The sequence below is a fragment of the Cucurbitaria berberidis genome (assembly GCF_010015615.1).
Source record: "Cucurbitaria berberidis CBS 394.84 unplaced genomic scaffold K460scaffold_1, whole genome shotgun sequence".
In the NCBI taxonomy this organism is placed as follows: domain Eukaryota; kingdom Fungi; phylum Ascomycota; class Dothideomycetes; order Pleosporales; family Cucurbitariaceae; genus Cucurbitaria; species Cucurbitaria berberidis.
In genome coordinates this window covers 2,577,564-2,592,893 of record NW_024468935.1, presented here as the reverse complement: position 1 = coordinate 2,592,893, position 15,330 = coordinate 2,577,564, and the positions used below count along the sequence as shown (strand labels likewise).

General features: G+C 52.5%; 9 protein-coding genes across 9 annotated transcripts; 6 read left to right on the top strand and 3 right to left on the bottom strand.

Moving 5' to 3' along the window:
• Nucleotides 1–70: 70 nt before the first annotated feature.
• Nucleotides 71–2,102, bottom strand: K460DRAFT_327528 (uncharacterized protein). Its single transcript, XM_040930674.1, has 3 exons — nucleotides 1,713–2,102; nucleotides 1,599–1,659; nucleotides 71–1,551 (listed from the first exon to the last, which is right to left on the bottom strand). The coding sequence occupies exons 1-3, from the start codon at nucleotides 1,991–1,993 to the stop codon at nucleotides 496–498; spliced, it is 1,398 nt and encodes a 465-aa protein (XP_040793105.1). The 5' UTR covers nucleotides 1,994–2,102; the 3' UTR covers nucleotides 71–495.
• A 149-nt stretch (nucleotides 2,103–2,251) lies between these two features.
• K460DRAFT_400598 (alpha-L RNA-binding motif-containing protein) lies at nucleotides 2,252–3,627 on the top strand (the record flags this gene model as incomplete). The annotated part of the gene is made up of 3 exons (XM_040936338.1): nucleotides 2,252–2,293; nucleotides 2,358–2,786; nucleotides 2,839–3,627. The coding sequence occupies 3 exons, from the start codon at nucleotides 2,252–2,254 to the stop codon at nucleotides 3,625–3,627; spliced, it is 1,260 nt and encodes a 419-aa protein (XP_040793104.1).
• A 42-nt stretch (nucleotides 3,628–3,669) lies between these two features.
• K460DRAFT_17415 (uncharacterized protein) lies at nucleotides 3,670–4,205 on the bottom strand. Its single transcript, XM_040926989.1, has one exon. It carries the CDS (start codon nucleotides 4,030–4,032, stop codon nucleotides 3,712–3,714), a length of 321 nt encoding a protein of 106 aa, XP_040793103.1. The 5' UTR covers nucleotides 4,033–4,205; the 3' UTR covers nucleotides 3,670–3,711.
• Nucleotides 4,206–4,377: 172 nt separating this feature from the next.
• K460DRAFT_271359 (uncharacterized protein) lies at nucleotides 4,378–6,353 on the bottom strand (the record flags this gene model as incomplete). Its single annotated transcript, XM_040927718.1, has 4 exons — nucleotides 4,378–5,142; nucleotides 5,200–6,021; nucleotides 6,077–6,168; nucleotides 6,233–6,353. 4 exons carry the CDS (start codon nucleotides 6,351–6,353, stop codon nucleotides 4,378–4,380), a joined length of 1,800 nt encoding a protein of 599 aa, XP_040793102.1.
• A 524-nt stretch (nucleotides 6,354–6,877) lies between these two features.
• K460DRAFT_17433 (Sm-like ribonucleoprotein) lies at nucleotides 6,878–7,992 on the top strand. Its single transcript, XM_040926992.1, has 3 exons — nucleotides 6,878–7,128; nucleotides 7,192–7,383; nucleotides 7,433–7,992. The coding sequence occupies exons 1-3, from the start codon at nucleotides 7,126–7,128 to the stop codon at nucleotides 7,616–7,618; spliced, it is 381 nt and encodes a 126-aa protein (XP_040793101.1). The 5' UTR covers nucleotides 6,878–7,125; the 3' UTR covers nucleotides 7,619–7,992.
• A 374-nt stretch (nucleotides 7,993–8,366) lies between these two features.
• Nucleotides 8,367–9,355, top strand: K460DRAFT_271834 (NAD(P)-binding protein; the record flags this gene model as incomplete). Its single annotated transcript, XM_040927760.1, has 3 exons — nucleotides 8,367–8,433; nucleotides 8,492–8,917; nucleotides 8,967–9,355. The coding sequence occupies 3 exons, from the start codon at nucleotides 8,367–8,369 to the stop codon at nucleotides 9,353–9,355; spliced, it is 882 nt and encodes a 293-aa protein (XP_040793100.1).
• An 864-nt stretch (nucleotides 9,356–10,219) lies between these two features.
• Nucleotides 10,220–12,218, top strand: K460DRAFT_301689 (MFS general substrate transporter). The gene is made up of 3 exons (XM_040929881.1): nucleotides 10,220–10,556; nucleotides 10,607–10,740; nucleotides 10,802–12,218. The coding sequence occupies exons 1-3, from the start codon at nucleotides 10,441–10,443 to the stop codon at nucleotides 12,085–12,087; spliced, it is 1,536 nt and encodes a 511-aa protein (XP_040793099.1). The 5' UTR covers nucleotides 10,220–10,440; the 3' UTR covers nucleotides 12,088–12,218.
• A 91-nt stretch (nucleotides 12,219–12,309) lies between these two features.
• K460DRAFT_361309 (NAD(P)-binding protein) lies at nucleotides 12,310–13,716 on the top strand (the record flags this gene model as incomplete). The annotated part of the gene is made up of 3 exons (XM_040932431.1): nucleotides 12,310–12,617; nucleotides 12,671–13,357; nucleotides 13,425–13,716. Exons 1-3 carry the CDS (start codon nucleotides 12,513–12,515, stop codon nucleotides 13,713–13,715), a joined length of 1,083 nt encoding a protein of 360 aa, XP_040793098.1. The 5' UTR covers nucleotides 12,310–12,512.
• Nucleotides 13,717–14,364: 648 nt separating this feature from the next.
• On the top strand, nucleotides 14,365–15,101 carry K460DRAFT_271663 (uncharacterized protein; the record flags this gene model as incomplete). The annotated part of the gene is made up of 4 exons (XM_040927747.1): nucleotides 14,365–14,496; nucleotides 14,564–14,667; nucleotides 14,730–14,842; nucleotides 14,896–15,101. 4 exons carry the CDS (start codon nucleotides 14,365–14,367, stop codon nucleotides 15,099–15,101), a joined length of 555 nt encoding a protein of 184 aa, XP_040793097.1.
• Nucleotides 15,102–15,330: the final 229 nt, after the last annotated feature.

Sequence of the window (15,330 nt, the reverse complement as noted above, 5' to 3'; positions counted from 1 at the left end):
TCTCACAGCGAAAGACTTACGAATTAGCAAATCAGAAAGCAGAGAATCCGAGCAGCTATTTGAGGCTAATGCGGGTGACGTGCTAGTATGGACTTCGACGTCAAATGATGCTAGTAGGCCAAAGATGTCCCCTTATCCAATCGCAATACACGCTCTGCGAATCAATCAATAAGTACACGTTTGTTTAGTTCAGCAAAGCAAGGATAGAAACGACGGATTTTTGTAAAGCCTTGATTCTATTCACCGCCACTGAGCTGTCATACAAAGACTAGCGACGATGTTAGATACATGAACAAATGTTATCCATAAACTTTTCCAGAGAACTCCCATCCGGCCAGGCAAAATGGTATCTTAGGGACCACCATAGAGATAAAGAGTAGTAACGCCACCCATGCAATGAGATCTAACACATAGATAGATAGTAGTGAAGAGCTCCGCCAAAAAGGGAGTAATCTTAAGCCACAGAGATGATTGGAGATGTAGAGTCCCGTGGGTCTACTCGTCCTGCTTGATCTCAACCTTGCTCTTCTTGGGCTCCTCTGCGCGGTCGTCATCGCCAGCCTTGCGCTTGTTGGACGCAGCGATCTCAGCGTCGGTGCGAGAATCCTTGACGACAGGCACGCCATAGGCATCGCGCTCAATCTCCTTGGGCTCCTTCTTGTCGTCATTGCGGCTGCGGTCGTCCTTGCCATTCTGGTATCGGTCACGGCGGGTATTCCAGTCGCGGCTGTCGACGGAACCGCTACGGTCGCGGCGCCTACGGGGAGAGCGGGAGCGGTTGCGGTCGCGACGATCGTTGCCTCCACGACCACCACGTCCTCCGCGCCCACGTCCACGGCCCCCAGCGCGACCGCGGTCGCCGCCCCTGCCACGGCCGCCGCCGTTCTCTTCGCGGCGTTTCTGGCGCTGTTCGAACTTCTCTTGTTCCGTGAGCTCCCAATCAGGCTTAATGTCCTTCTCTTTGCACTTCATCTCGACGTATTCCTTCTTGCCCATAGTGGTCAGCTCGTTGTCGTTGAACTTGGGTTTGGGGTCAAGGGCGAGGAACTGCTTCTGCGACTCTTCGGTGTCGAACTCGACAAAGACGCTGCCCTTCCAGGTGTTGTCGGCTTCGCGGCGCTTGCGGACCATGACAGCGCCATAGGGGCGGAAGTACTGCTCTAGCGCAATCTGGCCGGCATCCTCTTCGTTGCCAAAGCCCTTGACATAGGCGCTGGTCTCGAGGCTGTTGGACGAAGCGTTCTTTAGTCGGTAAAAGAGGTCTGAGGTCGTGGGCGGCTTCTCGGCATCACTCTCTTTGGCTTCGACGACGAGGGGCTCCTTGCGCTTGATAGCCTCGTTTCCGGGCTGACTGAACTCGGCGTCGTCGACAACGACGAGGTCCTTGCTCTCACGTAGGGCGTTCACGACGGCCGAGTAGGGTTGGAAGCGGCGCATGCGCTTGAAGTCGCACACATGCTTGATCGAGACCGGGCGATTCTTGGGGCCGTCGAGCTCTTTGAACAAATGCTCATCGGTAGCGAGGTTCTGCGAAGAAAAGTAGAACTCGACCTTGTGGTGGTTAGCCTGAGAAGAGGTTGAGGAGGCGGGAGTCATACTTGGCCGCGAATCTCAACTGGATCGTCCGACTCGGGGAGGTTCTCGAACTCGGTGTTGCGCCTGTTCCAAGCAGTCAGCTTTGAGTAAGTAAAGACTGGTGTTCATGAGCGCACCTCTTGTTGTTATTGTTGTGCTGGAAGCCGCCTCGGCCACGGCCTCGTCCTCCGCGGTTGTCGCGGCGGTCGTTGTTGCGACCGAATCTGCCATTGCGGTCTTCGCGGTCGTTGCGGCGGCCCTGCTTATCCTCGGACTTGCCATTGAGCTCCCAGGTCTGCTCGCCAGCGTCGTCGGTCTTGGGCCCTGTCGAATCCGCCTTGACGTCAACCGAGCTCTCTGTCTTGGGCGCCTCGGTGGGGTTGGGAGCCGCCTGGGCAGCGTTCTCTGTGTCTGCCATGTTAATGATGAACACAACTCGGGTCGCAAAGTGATTCTGCAGCTGCTGAAATTGTAGTGAAAGGTGCAAAGGGGATGTAGAGCGGTGTTGGGGAGAAAAGGTGAGGGCGAGAGATTCTTGTAGCTCGCCGTGAGCTTAGTGGGGAGGATTTTCCGCGCTGCAGCCAGCCTGGTCCGTGCGCTGACAATTGTTCAAGGTGCTATTGTCCACAGGGACCGACGGCCTGCTTATTATCTTCACCATTGTCCGCCCTTCACCATGCCGAGGAAGAAGCCAAGGTTCCATTCGCTGAAGAAGCTGGTATGTCGCCTCCCATTGTGTCAATACTGATGAGTTACTCGGCCCACTGACACGCAACCCGCAGAACGTGCGCCAGGACTGGTCTCGCTGGTCACTCTACAGCCTCTCGCAGCTTAAAGCCCCAAACGTCGTCTCCCGAACCTACTTCCAGCAGAAATGGACCGCCAAGGCATCCACGCGAGCCTATCACGGCGAGCAGCTGCGGGAGAAGAAGTGGAAGCGCCAATTCAGTAGGAACTTACCCGCTGTCGTTGGTATGGATCACAAGTATCTGGCGCGACACGATGGATCCGAGCAGGCTGCTGGACGTGGAGCAGGCGCAGATACCCAGGACAAGGAGAGGACGCCGCCCATGACACCCTACATGCAGATGGCCTACTACCCGCTCGAGCGGCGACTGGACACGGCCATCTTCAGGGCCCTGTTCGCGAGCAGTGTGAGGCAGGCGAGGCAGTTTGTTGTCCATGGCCTAGTCAAGGTCAATGGCAAGAAGGTGCGTTCTGGCTCGCTCTACTTCAGACCTTGCCGTGCTGACATGGTCATAGATGCCCTATCCCGGTTATATGCTCAACCCAGGCGACATGTTCCAAGTCGAGCCCTCGTCCGTCATGTTTGCAACCGGTGCCCAGAAATCTCGCTCTGCAACCGCTCGCCGTGTCGCCAAAGAGAAGGGTGCCGCCCGCGCAGAGGCCCGCGAACAGGCTGGTGGTCAGACCCCTAGACAGCCACAGGCAGACGTCGCTCTTGCCCAATCAACCCGCGAAGCGCCCACACCAACCGAGCTGAAGAAACACCTACAAGAGTTGATGGAGCAGGTCGATCAAGTCTTGGTCGAAGATGTCAAAGCAAAGGACAAGCAGAAGTTCCGCGCATTCAGGCAGAGTGTGAGGAAGGCCATCTCACTTTGGCGGTCGGCAAATCCCGAAACCATCTCAACATTAGACACGCAATTCGATTTCCTCAAGACGCAAATCGCCGAACGATCCGCTGCCTCGACCCCCTCGTCCAAGGACACGACCGTGCCCGAACCGCTTATATCAGAGGAAGACCAAGCACGCCTTCGCTCTGCCTTTGAGAAGCTACGGCTGGAGACTGAACACACGTCTGCATGGAACTCACGGAATGCTGCGGCGCCGTATGCCACGCCCTGGCGGCCGAGGGACTATATGAGCGCGTTTGCTTTTATACCGAGATATCTGGAGGTGAACCAAAACGTTTGCGCAGCAGTATACCTCAGACACCCGGTGGCAAGGCCGGGCCTGGCCGAAGTACCAACTCCTTTCCATATTGAGACCGGGCAGCTGGCTTTCAACTGGTATCTTAGGAATCGGTAGATGGGTAGGCGGCGGAAGATGCCGAATTCAATGTACAGTATACGTAGTCAAGTCGTTTAGAGAAGCTTGCATTGTACCATATTGTTACAGCCAAGTGGATAGGCCTACAAGCATAGGTTGGTGTTTGTTGCATTCTTTGATTGATTGATTGATATTATAGATCTTGCTGATAACAAGTCTTTCGTAGGTACGTGCTACTCCGAAATTGCAATGAAGTAATAAAACCAAAATCCCCTTGTCAGGGCCCATGAGATATTGACTACTACTATACAGGAGGAAGTGAGATATTAGTTGGGCAGTTTCCTCTACCTGCCCGATGGCAACGCAAACGCAAACGCAAATGCATATGCTTTGTGTTTGTGTATGTGTGCCATGACTCTGGAGAAAACAGAGAACGCTATACATGTGAATGGGCGTTGTGACGAAATGTCGTCAAAGTCGCGGCCGATCCAACGCCAGGCCTGCCGAACGCCGGGACCGTCAACACTACAGTGCTGTGTAAATTGCCCCAAAGATAGACTCTCAACTCAAATAGTCTAATTGCATCGAAGCTTCTGGCCTTCAAAGTGGTAATATAAGAAATGTTGTCGCTGCTCAAAGGCAGCGCATATTCAATACGCGGCATATCCGTACAGAGTTCGTGGATCCAGTACGAGATGTAGCGCGGAAGCTTCATCTCGAGTCGTGATAACCGTGTGTGAAGGCGAAAGACGTGTTCAGAGGTGCTCCTAGAGCACAAATACCCAAGCTTCAGTCACCATCCGACTCTTCCTCATCATAAGTGAGTATGCTTTGCGGATATCGCAGCGTCTCTGCGCTCGGCCTTGGGCTCACATCAACAACACTACTGTCGGGCGTCCAGTGCGAGCTCACCCCCGACGAGGTCGAAGAGGTGTACTGCCGGAACCCATTAGCGACAATCTCAGACATGTCGACGTCTGACTCGTAGTTTGGCGGCTCCGTAGGCGAGTCGGAATGGTAGCTTGGTAAGCTATCAGTTCGTGATAGTGGCCGTGAGGGGATCTCAGGTAGGGAAGTGGGTGGGTAGGTGGATGCAGTTGACAAAGGCGAGTAGGGGGCACGCGGCTGTTGACGTTGGCAGTTGCAAGGGGCATGGTTGATTGCCCTGCCTTCCTCGGCGTCGCGGACCAAATCATTGACGACGTCGTGTGCTGCCCTCAATTGCCTAATCTCCTCTTGCATGGCGTCCTCGAGAACGCTCTCTTGGTCCAGTATGAGCGCTCGCTTTTCTTCGTAGTCTACGATGCGCTCGTGGTCTCGACGTGCCCAGTTGCCGCGCCACCAGTTTCGCCATGCATGTCTACGGGCTGCTTGGCGGTAGGCTCGAACGTTGAGACGCTCTTCACGGGCGGCGGCACGTTCGGTGCGGGATCGAAGGCTGCTGCACTTGTGGCGAATAACGGCGACGAGACAGCCGCAGCAAAGAATGCCTAGTGTGATCTCGAGAGCGACTATGTACGGTGATGGCTTTGGTGGCCGTGGTGGTAGCTCATTCTGACCGGTATTAGCCCAAGACTTATTGCAGTACGTCGTCGAAGCTGGCTGACTTACAGTGGGTGCCTCAAGGGGAAGAACAGATGAGGACGCCGCTTTGAGGTGGCCTCCAGATATCTGAGATGCATGACCATGCGCCTGAGCAAACACTTCCTCAGGACGACCCATATCTTGGGAACTCTGACGGGGTTGGAAGTGAATGTATACAATCCTCCATGCACCATGGGCCTTGTGAGCAACGGTCTTGACAATGCAACTAATACTGTCGCACTGGTTCAGCTCTTCCGTAAAGTTCTTGGCCTGTTTCCGGAGCTGTTTATGGATGTATTTCTTCTTTTGAGAAATAGCCTGCTGAAGTTCCTGGACCTTGGCGTGAAGAGCCTCAAGCTCACGGATATGGTCCTCCAGTGAGTGGCTAGTAGGTTCAGTGGTCTCAGCTTCTACAGTACTATTTGAGAGAGCAAGGCGAAGAGTCTGAGGAGGCTCCCGCCAGGAATCGGCGACTCCCTTGTTACTTGCGGATGGGTTTGGGACTCGTTCAAGTCTGAGCAATGAGGGCGGGGAGGTTTGCTGCTTGAACGAGATTGTAAAACCAGAGGGCGTGACGAGAGGCCGACCGTCAATGGCCTTGATGTTGACTGTCAAGACCTGGGCAGCCTCGTCCGTCTCCCCGTGGCCGTGCAGACAGGCTGACTTCCACTCGAGATCCAAGTCGCGCTGAAGAAACCATTCATTCTGTTGGAGGTCTGTGACGCCGGAGTAGGAACCAGATCCGGAAGCGAAGTCACCGTTCCACTCTTGAGGAAGGTATACTCCATTCAGGGTGATGTTAGAGGAGCCACAGGGTTGGTCTTGAGAGTGACTTGTGAAGCTCAAGGTCTACAATGGGTGAGCACAAGACGACATGCTTTTAGGTGCCTGAAGTGGGCCTTACCAGGGACTCGTCATTCTGGTCCGTGTGATCGTGGCCAAGACAGCCATGGCAGGGGACGCTAAAGGTAGCTTGCGCGTAGTTTTGTTGAAGGTCTAAAGACGTTCAGCAGGTGCCTGGAGATGGCGAACGCGAATTACTATAAGGTGCGGTCCATACCTAGCTGCAAAAGCCCGCCATCTGGGCGAGCTACCTCACGTTGGTGACTTGGGAGAACAGCGGCGAATACGGGTGCCACCCACGCACAGGCTGACAATACCTTCGACTTGAAGGACCGCATGCTGAGCTGAAAGACGCACAGATGAATAAATGGAAAAGAACGACACAGCTGGCAAGAGAGCAAATAGAAACGAAAAGACGGCGAGCACGGCGCCGTTCGATGGGATATGGGACAGCTGTCGTTCCCAAATCTTGCAGGATCAGGCACCAGTCGAGGGCGAGTATAATAAGGGCGCCTGCTGCTGCGCGCTATGGGCCGCGTGGCTACTGTCAGCGTGGCTTAGATCGCAGGTCACGATTCGGCTCCGTGTATGAATGCAGTGTGATGAAACGCTGAATACGAGAAGAGGGACGAGGAATTGATAGAGGATGGTTCAGCATGATAGTTGTGCGGCCTAGCTGCTGGTGCTTGTTGGATACCTAGGTAGGGCCATCTGTCAAGAGGGTGGCCTCCAAGTCGTTACAGTTTCTTTCACGAGCCCTCGATAACGTCATGTTAGATGCATTTGAATACCTACAGAGACTTCGAAGCAGGCAACAGCATCGATAGATACATGTCCCTAATGACCTGCGTTGCCATCTGCACCATGACGATCATCTGGGATGTGGTATATAGGGCTGCCGTCGCCAAGACCAAGCTTGTGGCCCGAGCTTCTGGCAGCGATGCGAGAGAATCAAACCACCAATTCACGTCGTCCACCCAACGACGCGACACATTCTACTCCGACTGTACCGAGCCTTTGCGCTTCTCTGTCGAAGCTGCGACATTACCTGTGCCTTCCATTTCTACAAACCGTCCGCTGGACTAGTGAAACATCGACACAAACGACATCATGGTAGGCCACCTGTGATTTATTTTGGCGCAATGGTTTCCTGAACATCTACTGACCTTGTTGTAGCTTCCATTGGGACTTCTGACGGCTGCGACCGGCCACCCTATGTTGGTCGAACTGAAGAGCGGCGAAACACTGAACGGACTCTTGGTCAATTGCGATACATGGATGAATCTCACTCTGAGAGAGGTGGTGCAGACAAGCGCAGATGGTGACAAGTTTATGAGGTTACCAGAAATATATGTGCGCGGAAGCACAGTGAGTTCACCGGATCCTACACACAGTTTGGAGACTGATCCACTGGCAGATAAAGTACCTTCGAGTACCAGACGAGATCGTCGAGGTCGTAAAGGAACAGCAGGTCAAGGACCAAGCAAGCCGAGGTGGGCGAGGCAACATGCACCAGCGAGGAGAGCACCGGGGCGACCGTGGAGGCCGAGGCACGCGGGGGCGTGGACGAGGGCGCGGAAGAGGAGGCGGTGGGGGAGCTTGAAGGATGATATCGCACGCAGTCGCATGAAATCTTGCACACGATGCACAACGTTCCCTGCGCAGGCAGCCTAGAAGTGTTCTATGCGAGCGCTATTACCATTTACCTGAGACAGCATCAACCAATGCTGCATCTCCGCGAATGATACTGGTGGTCGTATATATTTTACCCTGGTCACCAGCTAGTTGCAGTCAGAAGGCCTATCGGCTTACGGAGGACTGAATTTCCACTCTGATATCATGCACGGGTAATTAGGGTTTGTCATTTTAGCATTGGCATGCCAGAGACGAACTAGGCTGACGCGAGTAATAAATTCAGCACAAGAAACATAACCTAATAGTGCGACAACACACCTTACTATTTGCTGTATAGGTGTCTTGGACGAACAATTTTCTTACGCCCTAGCCTCTTACATACTCCTTTATGTCTATCAGTTGGGGTTACACGCTAATGCGGGGGAAATGATACCTTGCTTGGTACAAGAGTTACCCGCGGGCTCCCGGTTGATGTTTACTCGAAAGCACGACTCTCCTTGTACTTGTTACCTTATAAGACCTATTCGACTTCGTTAGGTCTTCCATTTTTTTTGCTCTCTTCTATTCCAATTCCTTTTACCCCGTCATAGCTGCACTCTCCCCTTTGATTACTCTTTTGGGAATTAGTTCCTCCCCTTCTCTACAACCTCCCTATAATCTTGTATCCATAGGCATTAAGGACTCTCAAGACCAAAGACTCACGTAGACGCGCAAAGATGACGAGCTTCATTATTTCAGACCGCGAACTTGACCACATCAAAGGTCAAGTCGTTATCATTACTGGTAAAACACCAACTCAACAAAGTCTATGTTTTGTTGTTTGCCTACTGACTCGATTGAGGTGCGTCATCTGGTATTGGCCTCGCAACACTTCGAAGGATCATCAAACATGGTGGCAAGGTCTTCGCCAGCGACTTGAATCCACTCCCAGAGCCAGAGGCTTCTTCAGTGCCGTTCAGGAAGGCCAATGTCACGTCATGGAAAGATCAAGTTGAGCTGTTCAAAGCTGCTGAGAAAGAGTTTGGCACGATCGACCATGTATTCGCCAACGCGGGAATCCAACCAGTGACCTCACTGATGGAAGAGGACGTGGATGAAAACGGCGATCTTCTACCACCGAAACTCGACACGCTCAACGTCAATCTAACTGGGTGTATATACACGGTCAAGCTAGGCATCTTCTACTTGAAGAAGAATCCCAAGGGTGGCAGCATCGTTGTGACAGCCTCGGCATCGAGCTTCAGTCGTTTGCCAGCAACAGACTATAGTAAACCATGCCCTGTCCGCTGACACGTTCTATGCTAATATGCTCGCAGCGGCCGCGAAACACGGCGTTCTTGGCCTCGTACGCGCCCTCTACGGTCGCTTGTACCCCAAACTCCCCATTCGGATCAATGCCATTGCGCCATCGTGGACCGACACGGGCATCGTCCCGCGCGATTTCCTCGCTCAACTAGGCGAAGGCAACTACCAGTCGGCCGATGTGGTTGGCCGCTCCGTCACAGTTTTGATGGCTGACCCGCAGCGTCATGGAGAGATGATCTATAGTGACAAGGGCAAGTACACAGATTTGGAGAATGGAGAAAATGGGTACCATGCATTGACTCTGAAGATGTTGAATGTGGAGCAGGATGGGGATTTCCTCGAGATGGGTGCCTTTAAGGGACTAATGAAGGAGAAGGAGGAGGCGGTGAAAGTTGGGTAGGGGGCGGAGGAAGTTGCTACCACAGCGGGGTGATTTCTCAGTTTATCGAAGGAAGAGGGACAATGCAATCTGGGCGTGTTCCAGTTCCACATGATGGTCGTTATTGGTTACCGATATTTTGGCATGTTGCAAAGTACCTATCTTGGAATAAACCTGCGACATGAAAACATTTTGGGCTGGAAGTTACAACGTTGTAGTGCTCGCTTGAACCGAGGTATAACAACGTATAACAGATGTGTCTAGGCGATAGCCTAGGCTAACAAGTGTACCAGCGATGGTCATAGCGAAAGCTGAATGCCAATGTCCCTTGAATATCGGAAATGTCGGAAACGGGGTGGAGAAGATGGCAACTTTGCAAACGGCATAGCGGCCGAGATTGAGGGATGGCCTTGGCTGGCTTGCCCATATCCGACAGCAGTATCTATATATTGAGCTGTGCGCGCTCGATGATACGATAGCTTGGTCGAGTTACCAAGGTTGTCAGAGGCTTCTTAAGAGTAATTCGTCCGAACGCAGTTTGCTCATTCTACTTTTGACGGGAGAACACTCACGATACGACCTACCGCTCAGGCATAATACACTGTGACTATGGTTTACTTCGCTGTTCCAGATTCAAGCTCAACAGCCTATCAAAGCACCCGGCATTTAAACTGTCGACCCGTCAAAAGCCTCCAAAACTCGTGGCGTCGCGGGGTAGACGTGGGCGGATTAATCTTCATCCACAACAAGGCATGGAACAGCACAACAACGGACCCGAATGTAGATACCGGTGTTAGCTTCCAAGGTGCCCCCAGACTGACGAGGCGCGGAGCCTGGCTGATCCTGGGGGCGGCCCGCCTCCACACTGAGGAGTGCATCTAGATTCGTCCGTGCAGAGCTATCATCTGCTGGCGCCTGCCCTTGGACAGCCTAGTGGTGTAGTGCCATTGCACATGTGTGCGTCAAACGTAGGTGCGGGCTGGAACCATGGGCCAAGTTGGGTCTAGGTGGATAAGGTATAAGAGGAAAGACACAGCGTCACGGTTGCCCGTGTCTTTGATTGCTATTCCTCTCTTGTCCTCCTTGAACCAAGCTGTGTTTGCAGCATGGCTCAATTTCAGGCTGAGTACTCGGCTGAGAAGTTCGCACCTACCCATCACGAAGATCTCAAGGGCGATGACGCGCATCAAATTGCAGAGCGCGGCCATGCTGCCACTGACATGTACGTCTACCACAAACTCAACGTCTTCCATTCTTACCCACCTTCCACAGCTACGGACATGCCCTGATGCAATTCGATCCAAAAGCCGAGTCTCGGCTGAGATTGAAGATCGATTTGTACATTGTTCCAACCGTGGCACTCTTGTATCTCTTCTGCTTCATCGATCGAGCGAACATCGGGAACGGTAAGTTACGTTCATCTACGAACCATGGAAACATATACTGACTGCGTACCTCGACCTTCAGCACGACTGGCCGGGTTCGAGAAGGATCTCAAGCTCACTGGTTATGACTACAACTCAGTCCTCTCTGTCTTCTATATCAGCTACATAATCTTCGAGATTCCATCCAACATTTGCTGCAAATGGATCGGCCCAGGGTGGTTTATTCCAATCATATCCCTTTGCTTCGGCATTGCATCCATCGGCACCGCCTTCGTCCACAATATTCACGCCGTCTCTGGCGTCCGCTTCCTTCTCGGTATCTTCGAGGCCGGCATGCTCCCAGGTATCGCGTACTACATGTCTCGCTGGTACAGACGTTCTGAACTCGCCTTTCGCCTCTCTCTCTACATAGTTATGGCACCCCTTGCAGGAGCCTCAGGCGGTCTGCTCGCTTCGGCAATCCTAAAGCTCGACTCTTTCGGCTCGCTGACGCGCTGGAGAATGATATTTGCGATTGAAGGCATTATCACGTGTTGCCTGGCGATCATATCATTCTTCACGCTAACGGACCGCCCGGAAACCGCGCGATGGCTTACACAGGCGGAGAAGGACCTGGCTATTGCTCGTGTCAAGTCAGAGCGTGTTGGGCAGAACGAAGTTCTTGACAAGCTGGATCGCAAGAAGACGCTTCGCGGCATCTTCAACCCAGTCGTGCTCACCACCTCGGTTATTTTTCTTCTGAACAACATCACCGTCCAGGGACTGGCTTTCTTCGCGCCGACAATAGTGCGCACAATTTATCCCAAAAGCACTGTTGTTGCCCAGCAGCTCCACACTGTGCCACCCTATGTCGTTGGAGCGTTCTTCACAGTACTCCTTCCGTTCCTATCCTGGCGCCTCGATAGACGAGTGGTGTTTTTTATATGCGGAGCACCCTTGATCATGCTAGGCTACATCATGTTTTTGGCATGCCACAGCCCGCAGGTCCGCTATGGAGCAACCTTCCTCATCGCCTCAGGAGCCTTCTCATTTGGCGCTCTCTGCACCGCGCATGCCTCCAACAATGTTGTGTCTGACACAGCACGAGCGTCTGCTATCGGTACAGTCGTCATGTTTGGCAATATTGGTGGTCTGATCTCCACCTGGAGCTTCTTGCCATTTGATGCGCCCAATTACCGTATTGGTAACGGATTGAATCTGGCGACCAGCAGTATGATCCTGATCTCTAGTACCTTGTTGCTGCTTTGGATGAAGAGGAGTAACAAGAAACGGGAGAGTGTTAATGTGGACCAGGAGCTGGCGGGCAAATCAGTGGGAGAAATTGAGGATCTGGACTGGCGACATCCGTCTTTCCGATGGAGGCCTTGAGAGTGGGATATGATCTTTCATCGGGACGGATCACATCTGAGTTTTGGCAAACTGTGAGATCATGCTGTTCAACATGTAGTTGTCTGGACTGTATATAGTTAGCATATGTAGCTGTTAGGCACTCGAACAGGATTCATGAAATGCTCCTAGCAACTAGCGTCCGTGATAGATAGCTTACGTGCCCCGCCTCATTCGAAACTCCCGACCTCGGCTCATTCGGTCTGTTGTCATCCATCCAAGCGAACGCCATGAATGATTCAGATACTTACAGCTGTCTCGGTAAAGGCAGTCTTTTCTCGCAAGATTTAATCAACAAACCCCCTTGAGTCCCGCACAGCAATATTGTATAATCACGTCATTGCACTCCACAGGCGAAGCACATTGGCAAGCTAACCTCCAACTGAGCGCCAATACCCGCAACAACAATGCCTGCAGCGATTGCCATCAAGAAAGTGGAAGGGACGCCAGGAAAAGTCTACTATCCCCTCGAGAAAATCACCATCCCCGAGGCGAAGCCAAAGGACAATGAGGCATGCATCCCATCCTTGTCACCACTCACTACATCTAACCATCTACGCACTAGACCGTCATTACACTTACCGCAGCCGCCCTAAACCACCGCGACCTCTTCATCCGCCAGCACCTCTACCCCGGAACCACCTTCGGCGTCCCTCTCCTCGCTGACGGCGTCGGCGTCGTCACATCAACCGGCAGTTCCTCTGCAGCAAAGTCATGGCTCAATAAGCGCGTCTTGTTGAACCCAGGCACAGGATGGAAAGACAACCTCGAAGGACCCGAGCACCCAAAGGGGTACGCTATAATGGGCGGGACAAAGTCCAATCCCGCAGGCACACTGGCGGACATCGTTACGCTGGAGGCGGGCGAGTTGGAAGCGTGTCCGGAGCATCTGAGCGATGAAGAAGCTGCTGCGCTGCCGTTGACGGGACTAACTGCCTGGCGGGCTTTCTGGGTGAAGAGCGGGAATGCGGTCAAGGGGAGAAACATCCTGGTCACGGGCATTGGAGGCGGAGTAGCGCTCATGGTGCTCTTATTCGGCGTCGCGCAGGGCTGTAATGTGTACGTTACGAGTGGCAACCAGGAGAAGATCGACAAGGCAGTTAAGCTTGGTGCGAAGGGCGGCGTGATTTACAAAGAACAGGGGTGGGACAAGAAGCTGCAAAGCTTACTTCCTAGCGATAGGCAATATCTCGATGCGATCGTGGATGGAGCGGGTGGCGATATTGTTAACAAGGGCTCTCGACTACTCAAAGTACGTTGTACCTTCCAATCTCATCCTGCCTCCACTACGCCCGCAAAACTAACATTTACCTACTTAGGCCGGCGGCATAATCTCCATCTACGGCATGACCGTCTCACCGAAGATGGATTTCCTAATGGGTGCTGTGCTGCGCAATATCGAAGTGCGCGGCTCGACAATGGGCTCACGCAAAGAATTCGCCGATATGGTACAGTTTGTACGGGAGAAGAAGTTGAAGCCTGTCGTTAGTCGCAGCGTACACGGGCTGGATGTGGAGAAGATCGATACACTATTCGATGACATGAAGAATGCAAGCCAATTCGGCAAGCTGGTTGTTACGCTAGGAGAGGGGAAAACTAGTAAGCTGTAGATGTAAGAATATAATTTGTGCTACGTCAGAGGTCTCTCCGGCTTTGTTTCGGATCATGGGATAGAGCTGATGCAGCTTTGTACGTATTCGCCTCGTTTTCCAAGAGATACACACACTTTGCGTATCTCCAAAACCACTCCGCCTCCATCAGTAATCACAAAAAGCATCCATCCCTGCCAAAATCCGCAAAACCCGGACCTATGATGTAAGCGAACATGATCAAGAATAGCAGGTAATACAGTGCCCCTCCTTAGCCTGCATCCGAGGCAACTCCGATATGTTGTGACGGCCTGTTATCGATGGGCGAGCAATCATCCCGTTCACAAAAGAATACAGTAGAAAGAGAAGATCTCTAGCGGAAGCGGAGTGAAGAGATGTACTGTATGTAACGGATTACTAAACTGATTGACAGTCCCAATCTGAAGTATTACACAACGAACGACGAGAGAAAAGGTGTGCTGCTGTTGAATATATAAGCCCATAGCAACAGCACATGGAATCCCATCATCAACTCAAACAGATCAGATTAGTCCCATTCTCTACAAAGCGAACATCGCCTAGCGACTCCAACAACACACCAACTACCCTCACTCCCATCTCCGCACAGTTTCTCAACAACTCTAGTACTACTACTACAAAAACAATCACCATGTCTCCATCTGTTCGCGACAGTAACAAATCAGAGTCCTACTTCCCGCTCGCTGGTCTAGCCAACGACGGATACTCAAAGGAGCATGAAGCTACAGCAACCTGCTTCTGCGGCGCAGTCCAACTTGCTTTCGTACGTTCCCCCCTCCCTCTCCCTCTCCCTCTTCCTCTCTTTATATAGCCTACTAACTTATCACCAGCCGACCGAAGAACCCGGCCTCCTCAACTCCTTCATATGCAACTGCACCGACTGCCGCAAGATCACCGCATCCATGTTCGCCTCCAACTTCACTGTGCAGGACAAGTACGTATATTTGCCATGTCGTCATTCAAACCTGTCAAATTTTGCTGACGGTTAGTTGTTAGATATCTCACGCACATTCGAGGCCAGTCAAACCTGAAGCAATTCAGCCAAGACACGACAGTTGCCAGCGGGCATAAAATGACGAATTACTTCTGCCAGACGTGCGGAACGCTGAGTAAGTCATCCAAGATACACTCACCCATCAGCTTCATACTGACTTCCCGGCAGTGTACCGCGTCGGCACGCAATTCCCTGGTGCCTCTATCTTGCGACTGGGCACGGTCGATGATTTCAATCTCGTGGAAACGAAGTTGAGGCCCAGGCAGGAGCATTTTGTCAAGGATAGGGCGAGTTGGCTGTCTGATGTTACCGCAGAGGGGATTGAGAGGTTTGAGGCGATGCCTCCTGTCCGAGACACGAGCAAAACGAGCTAGGATCTAGGCTCAGGCATCACGAGGTGGAAGGAAGCCAGGTTACTAAGTATGATGTGTTGATTGTGGTGTATTGCATTTAAGGCGTCGTAGGTAGCCGAGCAATTATTCAGTCGTTTCCGACGTCGCTTTGAAGCGTCCATGATGTCCCAGACGTGTATCCCTCTCGTGTGGGGTATTGTACATCGCTTCTCCAACCTCCTACTCATAAGTAGGGACCATTACCATCTTT